General features: G+C 45.9%; 1 protein-coding gene and 1 long non-coding RNA gene across 2 annotated transcripts; both read left to right on the forward strand.

Annotated features, from left to right (window-relative positions):
- Window positions 1–4,738: 4,738 nt before the first annotated feature.
- Window positions 4,739–14,561, forward strand: LOC110204948 (uncharacterized). The gene is made up of 3 exons (XR_002323463.2): window positions 4,739–4,865; window positions 12,081–12,164; window positions 14,165–14,561. It is a non-coding gene; the product is annotated as an uncharacterized LOC110204948 (long non-coding RNA).
- H1-10 (H1.10 linker histone) lies at window positions 8,167–10,066 on the forward strand. Its single transcript, XM_020981202.2, has one exon. The coding sequence runs from the start codon at window positions 8,416–8,418 to the stop codon at window positions 9,082–9,084; it is 669 nt and encodes a 222-aa protein (XP_020836861.1). The 5' UTR covers window positions 8,167–8,415; the 3' UTR covers window positions 9,085–10,066.
- Window positions 14,562–24,566: the final 10,005 nt, after the last annotated feature.

The raw sequence follows: 24,566 nt of genomic DNA on the forward strand, positions 1-24,566 counted from the left end.
AGAGCCCAACAACGTAACACTATGAGGAGGCTTCCAAAGGGACTGCTGATGAAAGCAGACGCCCAAACATTACCAGTTACTCCAAGACCTCAGGTTCCTGTTGCTACCGAATAGTAAAAATTGTAGGATGTTTTTCTGTGGAGGGAACACCATTCTTTGCAGCTTCACTCAAGCTCTCCACATCCAATCAGCTGCCAATTCTCATCTGTCCTAGCTTCCCAAACATCTCTCTCACCTGTCCCATCGTCTCCACAAAGAACAAAACCATGCTAGTTCAGGCCTTCGATGCCTCTCATCTGGCCTGTGGCAACAACAGGTTCCTAACTGCCCACCTGGGCCTCTAGTATGTCCCCTCTCTGGTCTGTCCTCCTGCCAGCAATCCCAATGATCTTCCTAAAGCACGGGCTGACCCCATCGCTCACTGGAGAAGCTTTGGGAGCTCTCTACTGCCTGCAGGGTCAAACGCAGGCTCCTCTGGTCACCATTTAAAGCCCCCTTTCACTCCTGTCTATCTACAGAGGATAAGCACACACTATTCCCCTCAGCATTACAAGTTCCAGGCAAACTGGCTTATCTGCTGTTCCCTGGGGAAGACATGTTCTTCTGTGGTGTCCCTTCTGACCTTTCCCCTTAGTTCAGCTCACATGCTTCCTCCCATAAGAACCCTTTCCTGGTTCCCCAGTTGCTAGTGCCCCTCCCCTAATTAATTTATTTTTTTTGGTAGGGCACACTGCCGAGGCTGGCAGATGGCTGATGTGATGGTTAGTATGGCTGAACTGCCTTTTGTGGTTATAAGATATGATTTTCTGGGGAGAAGGATATAGTTAGAAATTAAGGTTTATTCAAAAATGTGATACATCAATACAAATAAAATAAATTTGTTAAACTGAATTGCTTTGAAGGTCCTAATTCTAAGCCTGACCCTGGAGTCCTTTGGGCTAATTCACCTTACTTTTTCCTCTCCAGCCTTAGGCAAAGTCCCTGATTTAGGATCCCAAATACACTAGGTTGTGGCTAGTGGTAAAAGACCTCCTGGCTAATTGGCTGGATTCCTTAGTATTGTCCGTAAGGGGCAAAGGGGTGCTATCCCTAGTTCCAACATTTGACTTCAAAACATCCTACATATTCTCATTCTCTTTCTTTCTCTAATTCTCTGTCTCTCATTCTCTTTCTCTCCTCAGTTTTTAGGCAGCCCTGGTTTTCTCAAAAACACTTCAGATTTCTACCCCACCCATCATCAAAACTTAATTCTCTTAAGGACCGAAATCTCTCTCAAAACATTTAATTCAGCAATTTACAATGTATACAATTTACAATGTATACAAGACTCGAGTTACCTTCCCAATTCGAATTTACATTTACATCAGCATCCTTCCACCTTGGCCAGGATGGTCCCCGTGGGCTACCGATAAATGTTTTCAAATACTCAAGACCCCACATTTACATTCCAACACACAGTGTGCACGCCGAAGCTGGGGAGAATCCTTGGATTTCTGAATCACTTTTAGGAAAGGGGGATATTTAGTCACTTGACACACTTTGCAGAGAAAAGGCTTATACTTAGGAAATGTTTGCGGTAGCAAGTGGCCCTTTCTTGGTCTTTGAGAAAGTGGCTGCGTAGTATTCCCATTGCAGTGGCCCATGTCTATGCTCCTGAGGCCAACATGCTAACTGCTCTAAGTCTTTTACTGGGACCTCCCTCCTATGATACCTATGCTGAAAAGGAACATTTACCCTTACAGGTCACCTGTCTCACTCCTCTCTTTGCCTCAACCCCTTCTTAAAACCCACCCTCCCAAGGGGGACCACTCTCCCTTAATGTGTTCAATGAGAGCTGCCGGTTTTCTATACCTTGGGGGGCTGTGAGTCACTTCCTCTCCTCCCATCTCATTCTAAATCCTATAGCTAATGACTCACTCAACACCTCATTCAACCTCCCACTACTCCTACCATCACTGCTCCCATATACTGACACCCCCACGTTCCTTCTTGTATTTTCACTCTTGGCACTGTCACTTCTCCACAACCCTCACCCCTCCCTAGTTTCTGCACCTCGGAAATATCAAACCATTATTATGATATTCTTTGGTCTTAGCTCATCTTCTCTGGCTTCAATATTGTCAACTTTTTCCTATAACTACCTAGTCCCAGACACCACAACTCTCCCCTACTCCCGAGGTAACCTAAACCTGCAAACCTTATTGTACAGATGAAAAAACTACGGACCAGAAAGTTTATGTAATTGATCAAGACAGGGGTTTCAAATCAGATAAAAAGGTTGGGAGGTAAGTAAATAGGAATATGGGTAGGTAGAGTAATGATAGCTGATAATGATGACTGATATAGATAAATGATAGGTAGATAAAAGGGTACATAGATATAGTAGTCACAAATAGATAAGTAGATAGAGCTTATTCAGTGCTTACTATGTGGCAGCCACCTTGCTGCCACATAGCTGAGGGAATTGGAGATCTGACACCATGAAGTTGGCGGTAAATGTGGGCAATCAGAAATGGTGAGCCCATCACATGCTAGTTCAAGATCCAGCTTTCCTGACTCCCTGCCCAGGGCTAGTTCGAGGAGGCCGTAGCAATTCTTCTTTAGAATCTATTGCTGTCACTCTTTCTCCTTGCTACTTAATTAAAGTGCTAATTAAACTCTTAAGTGCTATACCTTCCTGACCTTGGCAATGCCAGGAAGTATTCCCAGTAGTGTATAATGCCCTGGGAAACTAACTATATGGGAAATCCTTTACCTTGCCCACAAATCATTCTAGAATGGCAGATTCAGGGGGGCAGCAGCGTTAAAGGAAGACTGAAACCAAAGACCTTTTCTTTTTCTATATGGCTTCCCTGTTATCTCATCCCTGTAGATATCATCCCCTTCCAGCAGGCTGCCTCCTTAAGCAGACCAGTCTTGGGGTCAGCAGGAGAGAAAGTGGCCAGGCTTCCTGAGACGTGAGGAAGGGTCTCTTGGTTCTGAAGGTCCCAAGGAACTCCAGTGTCAATTACAAAACCTTGTTTATTGGGTCCACAGCAAATTCATACCATCTGACTCAGCTGTCCCCTCATTCTTCCAATTTTCTCTTGTTTAATCCCCACCTCATGCTCCTATAGGAGCTATTTCTGACTTTCTTCATTCTCCTTAAACTCCCAATGGCACTCCCTTTCCCCATCCAGTCCCCGTTTCTCCATCGGTCAGCACATGATCAGCCTCCTACTTTGAGATGACCTGGGATTCAGCTTGCTCACCTTCCACATACTCCCCACTTCTTTCCTCCCTGTCCTTTCTATTGCTAACTCCTTCACCCAGGATAAACCAACCTCAGTGAATCGAGGGAATCAAAATAGCAAAAAAAACCCCAAACCCCCAAGTTCACGGAGCCCAGGTTAAGAACTCCTGCCTTAGACCCCGATAGGGACAGCTCAAGACCCTGAGCTTGGAGAGTCCTGGGAATAGCTGCACCCACAGGTGCCATCCTGGGATTCAACCCTTGTGAAGATATCTGTCTGAGAATCTCCACTGAAGACCCAGAAAAGAAAGCTCTCCCCATCAAAATTCTTGGCCTTGGCAAATGGTTTAACATCAGAAACAGATGTGGCTTCATCAGTGGACATGACATGAAAGAAGATGCATTACTACCATCAGCTCTGCTGCTGTATCTTAAAGACCATGCAGCCTTTCAATCTAGCTTGCTTCTGAAATCTCCTGGATGGGCTGTCTTCCCTTATTAGACTGTGAGCACCTTGAGAGCTGGGACTGTCCTGCTTTCCTATTTGCCTTGCCGGTGCCTTGCACATAGCCATTCATTCATTTATTCATTCTTCAGTCTCTTCTGGTACTCCTTCTCTACCCACAAACCTGCTCAGATCAACTATGTCCTTTTAACCCAGATACCTTTTCGAGGTACCAGGGAGGGAGAGCCAGAATAAGCATTTCCACAGCACCTACCAAGTGCCAGGCACTGGGTTTAAACCCTTTCATAAATAGTTATCTCATTTGATCCTGGCAAAAGCCCTGAGAGGCAAGTGCTACCCCAGACCCAGTCCTCCAGCCAAACACGGAGCAGAGGAGCTTTATCCTAAACTCATTAGGGGGCCAGGAGAGTGCCCTAGTTAGTTCTTTCTTTTAGGAATATCACCTTGGCTGCATTAATCGTGGGTGGGAGAGACCCTGTGCACTGAATAGGTCAGGGACAGAGAGATCTGTTAGAAGGCTACTGTAATAATCTAGGCAAGAGATGATAAGGTTCTGAATGAGGGCAGAGACTGGGTGAGCAGAGAGAAGACATATGCTGTAAAGGCAGAACTGCCTCAACTTAGCAGCTAACTGGATATGGGAGAATGAAGGAGAGGGAAGAGTTGTGGAGGACCCCAAGGCCTCAGAACCTGGGTGAAATGAAAGGGAAAGGAATAAGCTTTTTACATATTTAAAAAACATGTATACATTGTTATTAAAATATTTCTATTTTACCTACTATGTGCCAGGCATTGTGCTAAGCACTTTTAGAAATATCATCTCATTTGATCCTCACAACCCTATGAGGTAGGTGCTGTTATCCCCAGTTTATGGTTGAGAAAACCCAGACAAATAACAAGTGACTTGCCCAGGGTCACAAAGCTAGTAAATATCTGAGGCCCCATTTGAACTTGGGTCTTCCTGACTAGGGTGAACAAAAGCATTGTGGTGTATCAGAATAAGGAAGTTAGGAGGAGGTGGGGATTGTGCCAGAGATAGACTGAGTACTGTTTTGCATGTGTTGAAGGCCTAACTGCCCACACTTAGCGCCTACATTTTCTCACCACCTACTCCTTGAAATCTGACTCTTGCAGTCCTGCAATCTGCTGGAATTAATTTCTCCCAAGGTAACTAATGATTTCTTAATGGCCAAATTCAATAGCCTTCCTGTCCTCCTCCCTCTCCCCCCATCTTTTTCCTCTTAGATTTTTCTGCAGCATCGACAGTGTTGACAATCTACCACCTCCTTCTTTCAACATTCTCTTCCGGTGGTTTCTGTGTAACTAGATGGTCCTTTTTTTTCTCCCCCTTCCTACCTCAGCCCCAACAGACTCATTCCTTGGTCCCCCTTCTTCTCACCCCTGAAATAGACTTACCTAAAACTAACCATACAAAAAACAGGGTTAAAACAGTCTCTGTCCTAAAGGAGCTCACATTTTAATATATATGATATATATCTATATAATATTTTCCCCTTTGATTTTACTAACTGCCTTCCAGTTGCTTCTCTTGCTTCTGTACTGACTTCCAAATTTCAAACTCTGACCTCTCTTCTGAGCTCAGGTCCTGCTTTTCCAACTGCTAGGTGGATAATTTCCATTTGTATATCTAGCCAGCACCTAAAATATAAACATCTCCAAACTGCTGAGAGCTTTCCTATTTCCATTAATGGTGCCACCATTTTCTGCCCAGGAATGTCAGAGACTTAAAAGCTCCCCGGTCAGGTCCCAGAGGGCAGGGGCTATACGTGTCTCTCTCACCCCCCTGCCTAGCATAGGCCTTTTCATAGAGTAGTCAATCAATTAGCTGTGTGGTCTCTCCATCTCTAGGTTCCTATCTGGCCTCAGACACTAGCTGCAAAATGAGGATAACTGTACCTATCTCCCAGGGTTGTTAGGACGCTCAAATAAGATAAAAGCTTTATAGCACTAAATAAATGCTGATTATTACTACTGCTACTATTCTTATGATTGTGGTAGAGGTCTCGAAGTCCCTTCCAATTCTGAGATTCTATGACTGAGTGAATGAAATATTCAAGACCCAAAAATTAGCTGGAGGATAGTAAAAAGAGAATTGGATTAAGAGAGTGAGTCAGGAGACCTGGTTCTCTGAGGGTACTGACTAGCTATCTAGCCTTGGGCCTCAGTTTCTTCATTTGTAAAATGAGATGGTTGGACTACATGGCCCTGTCCAGCTGGGACAATCTCTGAGTCTACTCCGGAAAGGGAGGAGAAATAGGATTGGAGGAGAGGTTCAACAGGAGAAAGTGGATGGAGAAATGATGGAGGAGAGGGACCTAAGCATCCTTTAACTGGACTCAGAACCACATTAGTCAAGATGCTTGAGCCTTTTAAGTATCTACCAAGGGGGTGATGAGGGGTCCTTTTTCAAGACTGGGCTGGACTAGCAGGCTGGGGGTCCCCTCCAACTTTGAACATGAGCAACTGATCCTCCAAAGGGATCATAGCTATAATCACTGATTTCAAGATAGAAGGCACTAGACCTCATCTAATCCAATTTCATCTTACATATGAGGAAAGTGAGGCCCTGAGAGGTTACATGACTTGACCAAATTCAGAAATAAGTGTTCAGTGGCAGGTCTGGGATTCAAATCTAGAACCTAACTACCTATCTCATACTAGATGAAAGGAGGGGCCTTGAGAGGTCAGAGTGAGAGACACCTCAGCTTCAAGCCCTCCTACAGTGTGAAATGGACAATGAGGTCTGGCAGTGCAAAATAATAAGACCCAAGCCCCACCTATTCACTGGCAGAGAATATCGTACCCCAGAGGCTGAGAGGATGAGAGGAAGGAGCTTGCAGAGAGATGGAGAGGAGAGAAAACTGGACTCCATGGAAGAAAAGTCTGTTTCCTTCCATGGAGAGTGCTCACTCCAACTCAATGCTGGGCATTCCCCTCCTCATCCCCCTGGTTTGAAAACCGCGCCCTTTCTCTTCTAGGAATCTCAGAATTGGAAGGGACTTTGGAACCCTTTAGCACAATTCGCTGCTTGTCAATTCAGCCTCCATCCTAGAAGATCCCCGCCCCCTCCCTCATCCCCTCTCCACTTGCTCCCCACCCCTCCCACAGATTGTTCCTCTTCTCTCTCTCCTTCACTCCCTCCCCCCACCTGCTCCCGCCCCTCACCACATATTGTTTCTCTTCTCCTCCTCCCAGCCCCAGATCTGGGCCCCTAGCTCCTCCGTGACTGTGTTTCTGAAGTGGGAATAACTCCCCCTCTTTTCTCCCCAGAACGGACGGGCTCCTCCCCTCCCCCCAGGGGACTCTGAGGGTGGTGGGGTTTAGGATTTGGAGAAAAGCGGGTCAATTCCTCCTCCCATACTGCTTCCCTTCTCCCTGACCCCATCCTCAGACACCTAACATTCCCTTGAGACTCTCCCGGGACAGCCCAGACCAGTCCTGAGGGTGAGATCCTCCCTAGATTCAGTCCTAGGCTGCAGACTGAAAAGGGCTTGGGGAGCATCTGGAACGGGCCCAGTATTGGTCCATTTCCCTGGCCCTGTCTGTCATTGCAAAATGTCAGTTTACCTTCTGCACGGTTCAGAAGGGAGGGGGAGAAGAACTTGCATGTGATGACCCCGACTCCTCAAAACACACACACACACACACACTCTCTAGCAGAGACACTTGTATTACTGGGCTGTGCTGATTCCCTTAGAGAACTATCCAGCCCTCAACCGAACCCGATTTTGGGATGGGGATAACAAGCAGAATGCTGCCTGGGTTTTCATAAAATGGAATACTAGGTTGGGGGAGGGGGAGGTTTATTAGACTAGGCTTAGAAATGCATCCAAAGAATGCTGGCAGCGCGCCTTGTCATGCACAGGTTCCCCTAAATAGGAGGGGGGTCCGGTGAACGAACCCCCCAGGTTCTTCGGAACCAACATTCCTTCTGGATCAGGAGACCCCCCTAGAAGTTTCTCTAGCTCAGCTAGCTAATGTTGCTCTAGCCTACCACGTGAGGGCGTGCACTGTGTTAGTTACAACAAATTAAACCTGGGGCAATTCCCCCGCAGAAACCCCCCGGGACCGGGAGTGGGGTCAGCTTTCAGAAGGGCACTCTTCTCTCCCCGAGGCCCGGCTCCGATCCTGGGGACAGGGATGCAAGGAGACGATATTCACCCTGAAACAGGGCGCCCCCCTCCTCTCCCTCTCCCGGAGCATAGGGTGCGCCCTTTTATTTCCCTTTTCGGGGTTCTTCCCAGTCTCAGGCGGCCCCCATCTGGGCGCAGCCCGGTCAAGCACCGTCCGCACAACGCTTTTCCCCCAACACTGGGTCCCGAGCGGCGTGGTCCGGGGAGATAAAGCCCTAAGAAGGGACTCCAAGAAGCACAAGTTGGTGCTGGCCCCGGACCAGGCTGTTGTTGTTCTCAACGTGGTCCGCCACCGAGCAATATAAGTTGCGCACAGGAGCCCGCCCAGCTAAATCCCGGCGTTCACACACTTAAGCGAGAGCGTCGCTATAGGTTCATCCCCAGCCCCAACCCTGGTACCCAGCGGCAGAAAAAGCAGCGGCCCCGGCCTCGCGCTGTTGCAAGCCGGCTCCTTCTGCGCTCGCCGCCCCCCTTCCCCGGAGCGCCAGGCTCCCATCGCCTTCCTCTTCCCCTCCCGACCCCCCGGCTTCCGCGCGCCGCCGGCCACTAACCCGCTCGCCACCATGTCCGTAGAACTGGAAGAAGCGCTGCCCCTGACCCCGGCCGAGGAGGCTCCCGACGCCCCCGAGAAGAAACCGGCCAGCAAGAAGGCCAAGGCGGGCTCGTCGTCGCTGTCGCCCTCCAAGAAGAAAAAGAACAACAAAAAGAAGAACCAGCCGGGCAAGTACAGCCAGCTGGTGGTGGAGACGATCCGCAAGCTGGGCGAGCGCAATGGCTCATCGCTGGCCAAGATCTATAACGAGGCCAAGAAGGTTCCTTGGTTCGACCAGCAGAACGGGCGTACCTACCTCAAGTACTCCATCAAGGCCCTGGTGCAGAACGACACGCTGCTACAGGTGAAGGGCACGGGCGCCAACGGCTCCTTCAAGCTCAACAAGAAGAAGCTCGAGGGCGGCGGTGACAAGAAGGGCTCGGGCTCGGCCGCCTCGCACCACAAGGCCAAGAAGGCCACGGCCTCGGCGTCCGCCTCGGCGCGGCGGAGCGACAAGAAGCCGGCCAAAGCCAAGAAGCCCGAGAAGCGGTCCCACAAGAAGGGCGCTGGCGCGGGGGGCGGAGGGGGCAGCGGTAAGAAGGACAAAGGCAAGGCCAAGAAGGCGTCCTCGTCCGGGGGAAAGAAGGTGAAGAAGTCGGCTAAGCCCAGCGTGCCGAAGGTGCCCAAGGGCAGGAAGTGAGGGAGCCGGGGCCCAGGTGGGGGAGGAGGAGGCAGACGAGATGCTCCGGGGCGCTAGGGCTGCCCAGCCGGGGGAGGGGGCGGGGTGCTCGCCCCGCTCTTCCCCGCCTCCGTCTCTACTGCCCCCTAGTTTTTCCCCCCGCCTCCGCTCACCCTGCGTTACCCAAGCTGTGACAGTCGCCACCCACCGAGTGCTCTCCCTCCGCCATGAACTGAGCGAGCCGACCGGGGACCGAGATCGGGTGGAGAGGCTCTGACTCGCCGCCCAGTCGCCAAAATGGTTATTTTTGTAGCGATTTGCTCGGGGGTGGGGGAGGGGACTTTTTTTTTTTAAGCCCTTTGTGTAGGTTTTGTACTGTTTGTTTACAGGGCAGCCCCAGGACTCTGTCCCGGCCTGAACCTCGGGGGTCCCGGGGACCGGGGGGGGATGGGATGCGGGGACGTATCCGGATGCCTTTCTGAGTTACCCTCCCACAGCTTAGCCTTTTCCCATCCCCGCCCCCGGCTGCAGTAGCTATTTTTTTGTTGTTGTTTGCTTTAGAATTTTGAAACAGCCTCGGCGACGCCCCTATTGGCTCTCGCCATTGGCAACAGGACGGTCGCCATGGCGACGGGTCCTTGGGCTCCAATTGTTGGAGCCTGCGCGCGCGCGGGGGGGAGGGGGGAGGGGCGGGCGAGGCCGCTGGTTGGCTGTGGGTCTCCTGGCGCTCAGAGAAGGGGTGGGACGGCTGGGGAGGCGCCCCACCTTTCTCCCCCGGGGCCGGGCCCGCGCCCCTCCGCTCCAGGGCGTGGGGGCTGGGGTGATGGGGACCAGGGCTCCCCGCTGATGTGTGGGGGCCCGGCAAGAACTTGATGCCTTTTGTGCGCAGTGTACAATCGCTCGGGGCCGTGGCCTCCCCGGCACGGGGCCCTCGGCGCTTTCACTTGTCCTCGTTGGCCTTTTCTATTTTTTTTTTTTGGCTCAATAAATTGTTTAAACATTTGGTCTTGCTGTCTGTTTGGCCGGCCGAGCTGGGGTGGGAGCGGGGCAGGAGGGTAGAAGAGACACCCAACGGGCGGGGGGGGGGGAGAGAGTTCGTTAGCCCCCGACCGCGCATGGACCCTCGGCTCTGCCTCTTAGCAGGATGGAAAGAACCAGTCCTTGCCCCCGAGAGGGTCCAGTTTTTCCCTTCCTCTTTGTTGGGAATACCCGGGTCTTGGCCTGAAGAGAGCCCGTACCCCCCACCCCTTTTTCCAGCATACTGCCATGACAGCCCCTCATTTTGGGGACGGGGCGCTGTTAAGAACGTCGGCGAAACGGGATTCTGGAGCGGCCCAGAGTCCCGTCCCTGCGCCCGTTCCAAGTGCGCATCCGCTGGCCCGGGTTACCTTAGAACTTAACCAAGCATGGGACGGGCCGCCAAGCTGATTCTCCTGGTTTTAGGCAAACTTGTCTTTAAATCTTTAAATCTTCCAGACACAAGTGAGAGCGGTCAAAAGTAACGTTTTGTTTAAAATGCATGAAATACACCTCCGAAGATTTCCAGAGAATAAGTGAGAGCAGTGGGGAAAAAAGGCCTGGGTTTAGTGGGAGGAGTTAAATCGTTCTAGCAGTCAACAGTTTAAATTAAAGAGGTTGGTCAAATGAATGTCTGGACTGGTTGGTTTCAAAGTTATAAGGCACCCTCTGTCCAGCAAGTCCAACTCAATAGTGGAAAAAATCCCCAGCCCAGCATTCCTGGCGAGTGATCATCTAATTCAGCCACTGATGGCAAAGTTTCTAGCAAGAGGATTTATCTTAAAACAGCCCCATTCCACTGTGGGAGGCTCTCCTTGCATTTTGTCTGATAATAAACCTAAATGTGCTTCTGCAGCTTCTCCCTGTGGCAAAGAAGACAAGCAGAATCTTATTTTCCATCTGAAAGTCTTTCAAAATATTAAGAAAGCTATCAAGTTGACACTGAATTTTATCTTTCTCCCAAGATAATCCCAGTTCCCTTGTGAAGCCTCAGCTGACAGGCAATCCATTGGCTGCTCCATCACACTACTGACCGACTCATTGAGCTTTCTGGCCTCTAAAACCCCCCAGATCTTTCTCTGGCACTATCGTCTTCACATGCTTCCCCTAAATTACGGTGTGCTTGTTAAGTCCTTTAAAAGAAAACCCTCAAGTGTAGGGTTTTACCATATCCCTACTGGGATTACCTTTTTTTCAGATTAAAGCTAATACTGGTTCTATCCTGTCAAGACTTTTTTTTTTTTTAATCCTATCGTGGAGTATATTAGCTATCCCTGCTGCCCTGGCCCCGCCCCATCTGCAGAGTTGATAAGGATGCCACGCCCTAAGTCACAGATAAAACAAAACTCAAAGACTCTTAACCAGTAGGGAGCCAAGCTCAGCTTCCTGGGGCTCTCCCTTCCAGAACTTGATGAGCCGCAGACTACAGTAGTGAATCTGGACATTCAAGTTCCTAACCTTTTTCTACGAGAACAGTATAGGGTATTTTTAAATTAAAAATGCTTAAATTATGTAACATTTCTTTGATAGAAATTTAGGAAGGTTGTCAAAAATAGGTTAGTCTGGCATGATGTATTCTTGAAGTCGTGCCTAGCTCTTCCAGAGTTTTGTCCGCTGAGGATTGAAACGGGTTTGTAGACCTCTGCCTTCTTTTTTTTGGAAAGTCCCGATAATGTTTTCGTCCTCCAGGCTTGTGGCGCTTCTATTATCTACAATCTTTCAAATATTACTGACATTTTAAATGTCCCTGATCTTAGGACGATTTTTGCGGGAGAAGAGGGTGAACAAATGAGCAACCAGAAAGTTTTCACTTTGCCCAAGGGATGGGACCCAAAAGTTCCCCTCCTGGTTGTCTGGAGAGAAGGCAAAGTAGCAATATGACTTAAGCCCTTGCCTAGTAAGGCCTTTTTCTTACAAGTACAAGACACTCTAAATTACTTCCTAACTTGAAACTATCAGGTTTTTGGCCTGATTCCCAGAATCCTCCACTTTCTTCACAGCTCTCGAGGTAGGCTGCTCCCATCTCGACCTGGTGACCCATCAGCTCAAATTCAACATGTCTAAAGCCAATTTTTAAGTAATTGGTAAGTATCTCATCAAATAAAATATATGTATTTTTTAAATTACCTTTAGCAGAAATAGGGAAGTTCGGAAGAGAGATGGGTTTAAGAAGAAATTTCTGTAACAAAAACTAATGATCAATGTTGGTGGTTTTAGGGATGCTGAGTTTGTTGTGATGGCAGGACCTCAAATGCCCAATGGGTAGCTGGAAGGGCTGTGGTGGAGCCCAGAAGGAGAGGCAGGCTAGAAATTCAGCTTGGGAAGTCATTGAAATGGGGGTGAGCTTAGTATTTTGGGAAAGCCCTTAAAAGTCCAAGACTATCAAGATGAATCTTCATTTCTCAAGGCTTGTATGTGGTAGGTGTTTAATAAATAATTGTTCTATTTGCTGAGCATACATAGATGTAGCATACTGTGTTAGGACTATGGAGAAAGAAGGATAGATAAAACACAGTCTCTGCCTTCAAGAAGCTTACAGCTTTGACTAAATGACATAAACACAAGTAAATATAGAGCAGAATGTGAGAAGGATGAAGAGGTATGTAAGTAAGGCTCCCCAAGAGGAAGAACAGGTATTCTTCTGATTGGCAGTTTCATGACAGAAGTGGCACTGGGCATTAAAGGATGATGAGGGTGGTGAAGTGGATAGAACACCAGCCCTGGCGTCAGGAGGACCTGAGTTCAAATCTGGCCTTAGACATATAACACTCACTAGCTGTGTGACCCTGGGCAAGTCACTTAATCCCATTGCCTGGGGGAGGGGGGGGAGAAGGATGATGAGGATTTCAACAGGCCTGTCCAAGTGGAGTCCAGAAGGTAAATAGCACCTGAAGAGGATTTATAATATGGTCAGGTTGGTAACAAAGGTTAAATATTGACCATTATAATGGGTAGTGGAAATGACTTTGGGATAGTCTTTCATTGAGGCAAATAGACAACTTGATCAAAAAGACCCCAGGAAGGTCTGCTACCACATACACAAAGCTGGTTCATCATCTGGTAAATTGCACAGTTCTGATATGGCCAGGGTGGTGGGATTCAGCAACTGAGGAATGGAGTAAGGAATGAGAAGAATCAGCAACATTCTGGAAGAGGAATGGAATGGTGGGTCGCTTACTCCTCAGTGATCCTCCAGGTTCAGGTGAAAGGGAAGATGGACCCCGGATTGGTTAAAAGCCCAAGACTGGCTGTGCTGGAAACCAACCACTCCTTCTCAGTGTCCTTCACTGGGTCCTCATCTAGATCACACCCTCAGGGTTCTGTACTGGGTGCTCTTCTCTCCCTCTTCTATACAACTTCACTAGGTGATCTCAACAGCTCCCGTAGGGTTAATGACCATCTCTATGCTCGCTAGTCTCAAATCTACCTGTCCGGCCTCATCTCTCTAATAACCTCCAATATCACATCTCCAACTACCTTTCAAACATCCCAAAATGCCCAGTTGGTATCTCAAAGTAAACATATCCAAAATGAAACTCATTATCTTTCGCCTAAATCACCCTGTCCCACAAAACACACACACAGACCCACAGAGATAGAGACACACACACAGAGCTTCCCTTTTGCTAAAAGAAGGCAACACCACCCTCCCAGTCCCTCAGGCTCACAACCTAGGAGTTATCCTAGGGTAACCTAGGCAATGCTCTCACCTCCCATATCTATTCTGTTGCCAAGGCCTGTAGGTATCACCTTTGCAACATCTCTTGAATACAACCTCCTCTCTCCTCTGACACCATCACCTCTCTAGTGCAGGCTCTCATCAACTCCCACCTGGAGTATTGCAATAGTCACTGGTGAGTCTACCTGCCTCAAGGCTCTCCTCCTCACTAAAGTCCGTCCTCCACTCAGCCACTAAAGGGATTTTCCTAAAGGGCACATCTTACCATGTCATCTCCCCTATTCAATAAACTCCAGGGGCTTCCTCCAAAATCAACTATAAAAATGCTTTGATTGGAATTTAAAGCCCTTCATTACTTAGCCATCTCCTACCTTTCCAGTCTTCTTACACCTTACTCCCCAACAGGTACTCCGCTCCAGTGACGCCGGCCTCCAGGCTGTTCTACAAACAAGACACTCCATCTCTCATCTCTGGGTATTTTTTGGTACATCTCCTGTCCCTACAATGCTCTCCCTCCTCCACTCCTACTACTGACCTCCTTAGCTTCCTTTAAGTCCTAACTGAAATCCCACTTTATACAGGAAGCCTTTCCTAGCCCCTCTTAATTACAAAGCCTTCCTTCTGTTAATTATTTCCAACTTATTCTGTACACAGCTTGTTTTGTATATATTTGTTTGCAAGTTATCTCCTCCCATTAGATTGTAAACTCCTTGAGGGCAGGGACTTTTATCTCTTTTTGTATCCCCTGCTTTTAGCATAGTGCCTTGCACTTAGTAGGCACTTAATAAATGATTGATTGAAATTTCTCAGATCCTTGGGCAGCAGCAAGAAGTCCCCGGAGGGAGTGGGAGTGGGATATAGCTAGTGTGAGGCTGGGAATAGTATCATCCCTCTCTGAGTAGTTAGTACATCTCCCCAAAGGGGAACACTGTGGAACTAGATGAGAGGAGGGAGAAATCTTTTCTCTGTGAGGAATGAAAATGGAAACACATTGAGGTTGCTGTGGAACCCACTATGGTCCTTTCTTGGATGAAAAACACTCTTTAGGAGCAAAGATTCCCCCTTCCAAAGCCTGTGTATAGGGCAAGCTTTCCTCCTGTACAATAAAATGCCAGTACAGGGAACTGTGAACTTAAATCATTTTTTTTTTGCACTTAATAGTATTTTTTTTCCAATTACATGTAAAAATAGTTTTCAACATTCCTTTTTGTAAGATTTTGAGTTTCAAATTTTTCTCCATCCCCCTCTTCCCTACTGTCTCCCCAAGACAGCAAGCAATCTGATATAGGTTATACACGTACAATCATGTTAAACATATTTTCACATTGGTCATGTTGTAAAAGAAAAATCAGAAAATGGAAAAAAACACAAGAAAGAAAAAGAAAAGTGAAAATAGTGTGCTTCGATCTGCATTCAGACTCCATAGCGCTTTCTCTGGATGTGGATAGCATTTTCTATCAGGAGTCTTTTGGAATTGTCTTGGTCATTGTATTGCTGAAGAGAGCTAAGTCTATCTAATCATCGCACAATGTTCCTGTTACTATGTACAAAGTTTTCCTGGTTCTGCTCACTTCACTCAGCATCAATTCATGCAAATCTTTCCAGGTTTTTCTGATATCTGCCTGCTCATCATTTCTTTTTTTTTTTAATTGTTTTCACCCCCCTCCCTCCCCAAGGCGGCACACAATCTGATATAGGCTATACATATTCATTCCTATTAAACATTTTCACATTAGTAATGTTGTAAGGAAGAAATAAAACCAATAGAAGGAATCACAAGAAAGAGGAAAAAAAACAAAATGGAAGAAAAAAATAGCAAATAGCAAGCTTCGATGTGCATTCAAACTCCATAGTTCTTTCTTTGGATATGGAGAGCATTTGCCATCATGAGACCTTTGCAGATGTCTTAGATCCTTGCATTGCTGAGAAGGGCTAAGTCTATCAACATTAGTCATTGCACAAACATGGCTGTTACTGTGTACAGTGTTCTCCTGGTTCTGCTCACTTCACTCAGCATCGATCCACACAAATCTTTCCAGGTCTTTCTGAAGTCAGCCTGCTCATCATTTCTTCTAGCACAATAGTATTCTTTTACATTCATATATCACAACTTGTTCAGCCATTCCCCAATTGATGGGCATTCTCTCAGTTTCCAATTCTTTGTCACCACAGAAATAGCCACTATAAATATTTGTACATGTGGGTCCTTTTCCAATTTGTATGATCTCTTTGGGATACAGCCCTAGAAGTGGTATTGTTGGGTCAAAAGGTATGAGCATTTTTATAGCCCTTTGGGCATAGTTCCAAATTGCTCTCCAAAATGGCTGGATCATTTCACAATTCCACCAACAATGCATTAGTGTTCCAATTTACCACATCTTCTCTAGCATTTATCATTTTCCTGTTTTGTCATGTTGGCCAATCTGATGGGTGTGATTGGTACCTCAGAGTTGTTTTGATTCGCATTTCTCTGATCAATAGTGATTTAGAGCATTTTTCTCATATGACTATAGATGGCTTTAATTTCTTCATCTGAGAACTGCCTGTTCATATCCTTTGACATTTATCAATTGGGGAATGACTTGTATTCTTATACATTTGACTCAATTCTCTATATATTTTAGAAGTGAGGCCCTTATCAGAGATACTGGTTGTAAAAATTCTTTCCCAGTTTTCTGCTTCCCTCCTTTCTTCACAGCACAACAGTATTCCACTACACTCATATACCACAACTTGTTCAGCCATTCCCCAATGGATGGGCATCCCCACAATTTCCAATTCTTTGCCACCACAAAAAAAGCTGCTATGAATATTTTTGTACATGTGGCTCCTTTTCCCTTTTTTATCTTTGGGATACAGACCTAGTGGTTGTACTGCTGGATCAAAAAGTATGCAGTTTTATAGCCTTTGGGGCATATGTGAACTTGACTCTTGCATAAGGTATGGCTCATAGAGCTCTGGGAACCTTACTTGAGGAGAAGCAACTGTGCTTTGGAAGCTAGGAGGTGAAAACATTGTCAGCTGACAGAACACTTGTCAAGATGAGAGCCCTCATTAAGGACAGAGAAAAAAGAGGTGTGGACTAATAATGTTGTGAGAGGCTAAGATATCCGGTGGAAAGACTTGAGTGCTGCCACAAAGCATTAAAAGAACCAGAGGAAGGCATATGGTAGCTTGGCTAGAACATCTACGGAGGGTTTACTTTGGTTTTTTGGGGGGAGGAGAGGGGTTGGTTTGGTTTGGTTTTTTTTCTTTTTGGTGAAGCAATCAGGGTTAAGTAACTCGCCCAGGGTTACACAGCTAGTAAGTGTTAAGTGTCTCAGGCTGGCTATGAACTCAGTTCCTCCTGATTCCAAGACCAGCTCTATCTGATGCACCACCTAGCTGCCCCTGTCCTTCATTCTTTTTTTTTTTTTTTAGGCAATTGAGGTTAAGTAACTTGCCTAGGGTCACACAGCTAGTAAGTGTCAAGGATTTGGTCTGAGGACAAATTTGAACTCAGGTCCTCCTCACTTCAGGGCTGGTGCTCTGTCCATTAGGCCACCTAACTGCCCCCTCTGTCCTTCATTCTTGAAGAGGACCAATGACATCCTGAGGGTGACATCTTGATTTTCAAGTGAATAGGATTCAAGAGAGGCAGAGCTGCACAAAGTAGTCAGTCTGGCTCTCTCTTCCAGTCATCAGAGTCCATTCAGGATCAAGACACAAGTCAAGACAATTGCAGAGGGTTTGAAAGAAAGAGATGAAAAGATACCTCCTTCTACTCCTCTGTAAAGAACGTGGAATACTGCGTCGAATTTCCAGTTGTTGGTTTTTTTTACTGTATTGATTAGTTTTGCTGATTTTTTTCCTCTTTTTTTCTTTAAAAATATTCTTTGTTATATGGGGATGGTTGGTGAACCAGGTAAGGGGTAAGGGTCAGCAACTGAGAGAGAAATTTAGGTGATCTTTAAAACAAAAGAGATCAATAAAATGTAAATTTAATTTTAAAGAGAGAGAAAAAAATTAGATTTGATGAATTATATAATCCTTTTGTTCTTAAGGAAGAACCTTGAAGGAAATCACTGTACAGATGTAAATACCTTAAATTAAGTACCTGTGAAAACCAAAACTCTTTCCTTGCAGTTCATAGAAACCACAGTCCCTCCCTTCCATTCCACTTCATCCTTCATCACGTTGCCAGGATTATCTTCATTGGCACTGAATGTGCTTCTGTTTTTATATCTCCTAGCACACAGTCTGACACACTGGGTGTTTAACAAATTCGCACTGAATGAATGATTGTCACTTCTGGGGTCACAGGGCTTCAATGACTCTTATTGCTTACCTATAAAATAGAAACTCCTTACCTTGGTATTTAAAGCCCTCGGCAGTCTCCCACTTTCCTGCATTTCTAGCCTTAGCTCATACCACCCCTCCCCTTCCTCTATCTTGTCCCTTCTGCACATCCTCTTTGTCCATAACTCTGCTCATGAGGTCTCCTGTGGAACACGATTGTTCTAATCTCCACCTTTTGAAATGCTACCTAGCCTTCAAAAGGCCCAACTCACCTGTCCTGTCCTTCATGGAACACTCCATCATCCCCCTTTTCAGTAACCATCCCCTGTTTCCCACCCACCCCCATAACCTTGCATAGCATGTGGTTTTTATCTCTTCTGCATACGATATTCTTCATGATATGGTTAATCTGAAGATATGCTTGCTTTCTAGGTGATGTTTCATCAGGACAGGGACCTTGTCCCATTTAATCTTTGCATCTTCCCCAGCTCCTCTCACAGTCCTTTTGCACAGAGTAAGCACCTATTCTCTGTCGGTAGAAGCTGTTGCTGGATGGCTGGCTTAATAGGACACATAGTTCTTCTGTGGTCAACATTCAACATTTATCAAGTGCCTACTTTTTGCCAGGCACTGTGCTTAAGAATCAGGGATACAATAATTTTACCAAAAAAAAAATAGTTCCTTCTCTCAAAGAGCTCTTAGTCTATTGGGCGAGACAACAACATTCGAACTACTATGTGCAAACAACATACAGAGAGGATAAACTGGAGATCATCACAGAATGGAGGCCTTGACATTAAGGGAGGTTGGGAAAGGCTTCTGGTAGAAACTGGAATTGTAGCCAGAACCTGAAGGCAGCCAGGAGGCAGAGACAGAAGGGGGAGAATTCCAGGCGCAGAGACAAGGGGTAAAAATCTCCAGGATCTCTCTCTCTCTCTCTGCCAACACAGAACTATTGCCTTTTTTTTTTTTAACTAGGGTCAATATAGTATGACTTAAAGCTGGGGATGGGAAAGATTCTTTGGGACCCAGCCTTCCAAAGGCAGAGCGGATTGGCTTCTCAGAACCAAAGGGAACCCCATATCCCCCATACCCTATTAGGCTGTGAGCTCTTCAAAGACAGAAGGACTGTGGGCCATGTCATTTTGATGTCCTTGGTGCTTAACACAGTGCCCCACACGTGGCAATAAATGTTTCTGGAGTTGATGTGGTGACAGACATCGGGAGATCCCAGGATTGAAGACCCAGAGGGGGAAGGGACCTCCGAGGTCCAAACCTTCAGAGAGATCCTGGGGATTTTTACTTCTTGCATGAATGGCTTGACAAAGTTACGTGAGTACTAAGTGGCAGAGCCGGGATTCAAATTTGGGTCCCATGACTTCAAGCCCTAGAATGCCTAGGAAGTAGGTTCTGGAAGGGCTTGAAGAACCCAACAGTCCTGGAATGGAACGATGGCACCTTAGAGGTGAAGGGTCCAACCTCCTTCCCCAGGCAGCCTGTTCGGATAGCTCTATTTGTTAGACAGAGGCAGTATGGCAATGCTGAAAGAACCGGTCCTGCCTTCACTGATTCCTGACTCTGACACTTACTGGTTGTGTGACCCTAGGCACATCACCTCTAACCTCTCTGCATCCTGGTGCAGAAATCCTCACCTGGGAATTCCCTATACTGAGGAAATCATTCCCAGTTCCCGTCCCCTCTTCTATTTGTAGGGAGTGTTTCCAATATCAAGCCTAAATCTGCCTGGCTTTGCCCTCTGAACAGCGGCCAAACTGAGCACCGGGAAGCTGGTCAGACTGTTCTTACGATTCCTCTGAACCTTCCCCAGGCTAAGGAAATTCAGCTCCTCTAACTGATGCCCACATGCCAATGAGGTCTTTCACTATCCTGGTAGCCTTCTTCTGGTGATTCTAGGTTGTCAATGTCCTTTTGAAAACGTATTGCCTGCAACTGCACACAATCCTTGATATACGAAGGTCCATTAAGAGCACAGTGGAGAAAGAACACTTCCTTATTCCTGGAAGTTATGCTCCTCAGTGGAATCCAAGATCACACTGCTCTTGTTGACTGTCCAATCATGCTGTTAATTTATGTTGTACTTGTTTCAACTGTATGATCATGCTGTTGATTTATATTGTACTTGTAGCCAATTAAAACCACTAGATCTTTTTCTTTTTGGGGGTGTGGGGGAGAGAGGCAATAAGGGTTAAGTGACTTGCCCAGGGTCACACAGCTAATAAGCGTCTGAGGCTGGCTTTGAACTCGGGTCCTCCGGGCCCAGTGCTCTAACCACTGCATCCCCTAGCTGCTCCTAGTTTTTTTCAAACGAACTACTACTTAAGCCATGATGTCCTAATCTTGGACTTGTGAAGTTTCTTTTTACAATCTGCATAAGATTTTACATAAGTTGCTATTTTCCCCTACAAGATTTCTTTACATTAGGTTCAGATGGATCTTCTCATCTATCAAGATTTCCTTGGATCCTGTCATCTGGCATATTAACTATCTCTCCCTGTCTCAGTGCTAACTGTGGTTAATTAGTTTGTACCCAAGACTTTCTCACACAAACTGTTATCCAACCAGATCTACTCAGTCTTGTATTTGTATGAAGAGAAGGTTGCCCAGTTCAGCTGAGACCTACATCATATGGAATACGAGAGAAGGCTAGAAAGACTGAGTGGTGCCAGGCAAGGGCTAGACTAGAGACCTTATGAAGGCCCTTTCAACCAAGGTTCTGTAACTTCACATTTATTCTTGACCCCTTCAATTTTTTGTTTGTTCCAGCCAATTTTCCTGTTAATTCTAGCATCTACTCCTCCTCCCAGTACTGTGACATTTACAAATCTGGTAAACCTTCCATCTTTGTTTTCATACACGTAAGACACTGATTAAATGATCAGAGGAAAGCCAGAGACAGAGGCCTGTGAATACCTCCAGAGAGGCATCATGATTACAGAAAATCATACTCTTTGGCTAGTCATTCAACATCACACAATCCACAGTTCTCCATCTCCAAGGATGTCACAAGAGACCGTGTCTGATGCCTGCCTGTAGGGAATTAAGGCATGTCATTTCCCTGATCTACCAGCCCCCTAACATCTTCAAGAAAGGGAACAAGGTTAGTTTGGCATGAGTCATTCTTCACAGACCTAGGGTGGCTCATAACAATTACAATTTGCTTTTTAAAGTACCAAAAACAATGGGTTTTTAAAAATTATTTTTAATAATGTGAACTTGACAAACTTCAACAACCAGTACAATTCATTACACAGACAGAAAAATAGGACCACATGTGAAATTTCAAATCTCCACTATTATACAGCTCAGTCTTTTTTGAATATCCCACACTTAACGTAGTAGTTCTAACAATGTTCTGCTTATCTCTGTCCCCTTCTGAACTTTCTTCTGTGTATTTTTAATGATTCATTTTCACTTTTCCTTCTTTTTTTAGAATCACAGTCACCTCCTTGTTCAACTCAAAATAAAAGTTACACATACAAGCACAAAACCCAAATCCACATATTGGCAATGTTTGAGGATGCAGGTCTTAATCTGCACCCTGAGTTTTTCCTGTCTTCCAGGAGGTGAGAAGAAGGCTTCCTCCTAAGGGGTCTGGCATCAAGGTGGGTCATTGCATTCACCAGAGTTTTCTACTCTTTCACCGTTGTCCTAGACAGTGTTGCGGTCATTGTAAAAACTGTTCTCCTGGTTCTGAGAAATTATCTTTTTATCAGTTCACTCAAGTCTTCCCAAGTTTCTCTGAATCTGTCCCTCCTGTCACTTCTTATGGCACGATAATGCCATTGCATGAATACACAATTGGTTCAGCCATTTCCCGTTGATGGGTGCTCACTTTTTTTCCAGTTGTTAGAACAAATAGTTGCAGCTTCAAATATTTCCTTTCTCTCTTTCATTCATCTTTTTGGGCACAGAAGCCTACTAGTACTATCACTAGATCAAAGGGTATACACAGTTCAGTGACTTTTTGGGGTATGGTTGTAAATTGTTTTCTAGAACAGCTGGACCACCTCACAATTTCACCAACAGTGCATTAAACAATCTTAGACCCTTAGATTTCCCCTCTCCCCCAAGGACTGATGTGAAATTAATCTGCTTCTAGAATCCAATCCCATGCACCCCCTGAATAAAATTAAACAAGGATATACAAATCTCAAACTTTTAGCCTTTCTTATATTCTCCAAGATTCCTGCCAGCAAGTCTTCAGTTAGTCTGTGATGTGACTGGTCAGGGCTTAGACCTTCTACAGCTAGGTGCTTTCTTATGTTAAAAGCCAAATAGGGTAGGGAGGAGGAGAGGCAGAGATTAATGAACACTCATGTAGAATCAGAAGCTGGACTAATTATTAACCACGTGACCATGGGCAAATCGAAATCTCTCCATTCCTCAGTTTATTCACATTTATTAGACGAGCACCTTGTAAAGGTAAAGTACTATATCAATGTGAACTAGGATTATTTTCTCATCTATTTGGTGGTCTCTATTCCCTCCCTCTTTAAGAACCCCTATATTTTAGGCATTGGGCTGGGTGCTTGGGGAAGTGAAGATGAAAATGAAGACTCTTTGCCTTAAGAGAGGTTATGTTCTACCAGCACAAACCACGTTCTACCCTTTTCAGCTGAAAAATCATTCTCTTCTCTGGGGGAGCCAGAAGAAGAATAGAAGTTAAGTAGGTCTGTTTTCTCTCTTCCCATGTTCACTTATCCAGCAAACATTACACCATCTGTCCCAAGCAAATGGGCCTGTTCCTCTTCTTGCGTCAACAAAGCCAGGAGAACCTCTGTTGTCCTTAACATTCCAAAACTTACTACATATTTTGCATGAACATATCTGTGTACAGGTTGCCTCCTGTCCCACATCCCCGGATCCCCATTTCGTGAAGACACAGGCTGTTGACTTTGGGTTTTTGCATCCTCAGTGCATTATGGCACACAGTAGGCATTTAATGAATATTTGTTCAACTGGATTTCTGGCTTTAGCCTTCTGGATACTACTCTCATATGCCATTCTAAAAAATATCTATCCCTGTTTACATTCCTTCATGTCCTAAAATGAGCTCTTTAGAGAGCTCCCTAAGCAACCAACTGGTTTCTACAGCTGCCTTCCACTTCTCATGAACATTTCAGGTTTTATAGACTTTCATCCTTCCATTCAACAAACACTCGTTAAGAATTGGCTAAGGCGCTGTACCAGGAAAGGGGAGCATAAAGAGAGAAAAAACACACTGGAGAGTCCAGTTAAATGTTACTACCTCTCCTCCTCCTCCTCAGCACTTCGGGTCTCCTTGCCTTCCTCCCAATACTTCATCTGAGTACCTATTTCTCCTTTAAAGCAGAGGTTCCTCACCTCTGTCATGGACCTCTTCTCAGAATAAAGCTCTTAAATGCATAAAATAAATAAGTAGGATTCACAAAGAAAACATTACATTATGTTATTTAAAAAAAGACCACCTAAAAACCAAGTTTCTGGATGCCAAATGAAGAACCCCTGCTTGAAAGCCTGATTCCAATGCCACCTCCTCCAGGAAGCCATCCCTGAAGACCTTTCCCCACTTTTACCTGACATAGTTTCATGTTGTCTTAGCCCTATTATTGACTCTAAGCACCACAAAAAATAGGAATCTGCCTCTTTTCTAAACATTGTATGGCTCTGGTCGAATGTGCTTAATATCTATTGAATTTCAACTAGAACAGCATTATTCCAGAGAATCTTCCTGAAGGACCTTTGATAAGCAGTTTTTTGTTTGTTTAGTTTTTTTAAAGTTTTTTTTTAAAAGAGTGGTTAACAGGCCCTGGTTCTGCAGGGGGCTGGAACTCGGGATGGGCAGGCCAAGAAGAGAAGGTCAGAGCTCTTATTATCTCTGTTTTACAAATGAGAAAACTGAGGCTAACAGAGGTTAAGGGACTTGCCCAGGGTCAAACAGCTGGTAAGCGTCTGAGGCTCTACCCACTGTGCCATGCCAATATCTTGACTTCTTGCCTAAATTTGCTCTGGGGATCACTCCATTTACCCGTCATCTAAACCCTTCTTGACCTAGTTTGCCACTCCTGGGGAAAATAACTTTCTTCATTTCTTCCCATCAGTGTCAAAACTGGGCTAACTGTCCCAATACCGAATCCCTTCTTTTCTCTGGGCCCCAGTTTCTTCCTACGTAAAATAAAGGGCATGGGCTAGTACTCGGCTCAGAACAAGAAGTGACAGAGATCATACAGTCTTTCATTCTGCTGAGGAGGAATTTTTGGTCCAGGGAGAGAAGGCCCAGCAGCAGCAGGGCCAGATTCAAATAGGACTCTTTAGCCAAAGCTCCTTGTCATGACTTTGCTTGCCTAAGGTCCCTTCCAGCCCTGGAATTCAAAGCTTGGAGGGCTGTGGGAGGCACAGGAGCAAGGCTGGGGCCCCGACCAGCAAGTCCTGTTTCTCTCCAAAGTATTTATTTCCCTTCCAAGCCACTGGGATGCCTGACCTCTCTATGACCTGGACCTGTGTCTCTCTATGGCTCCTCACCCCAACC

Source organism: Phascolarctos cinereus, unplaced genomic scaffold, assembly GCF_003287225.1.
Source record: "Phascolarctos cinereus isolate Bilbo 61053 unplaced genomic scaffold, phaCin_HiC Scaffold_4;HRSCAF=312, whole genome shotgun sequence".
Classification (NCBI taxonomy): domain Eukaryota; kingdom Metazoa; phylum Chordata; class Mammalia; order Diprotodontia; family Phascolarctidae; genus Phascolarctos; species Phascolarctos cinereus.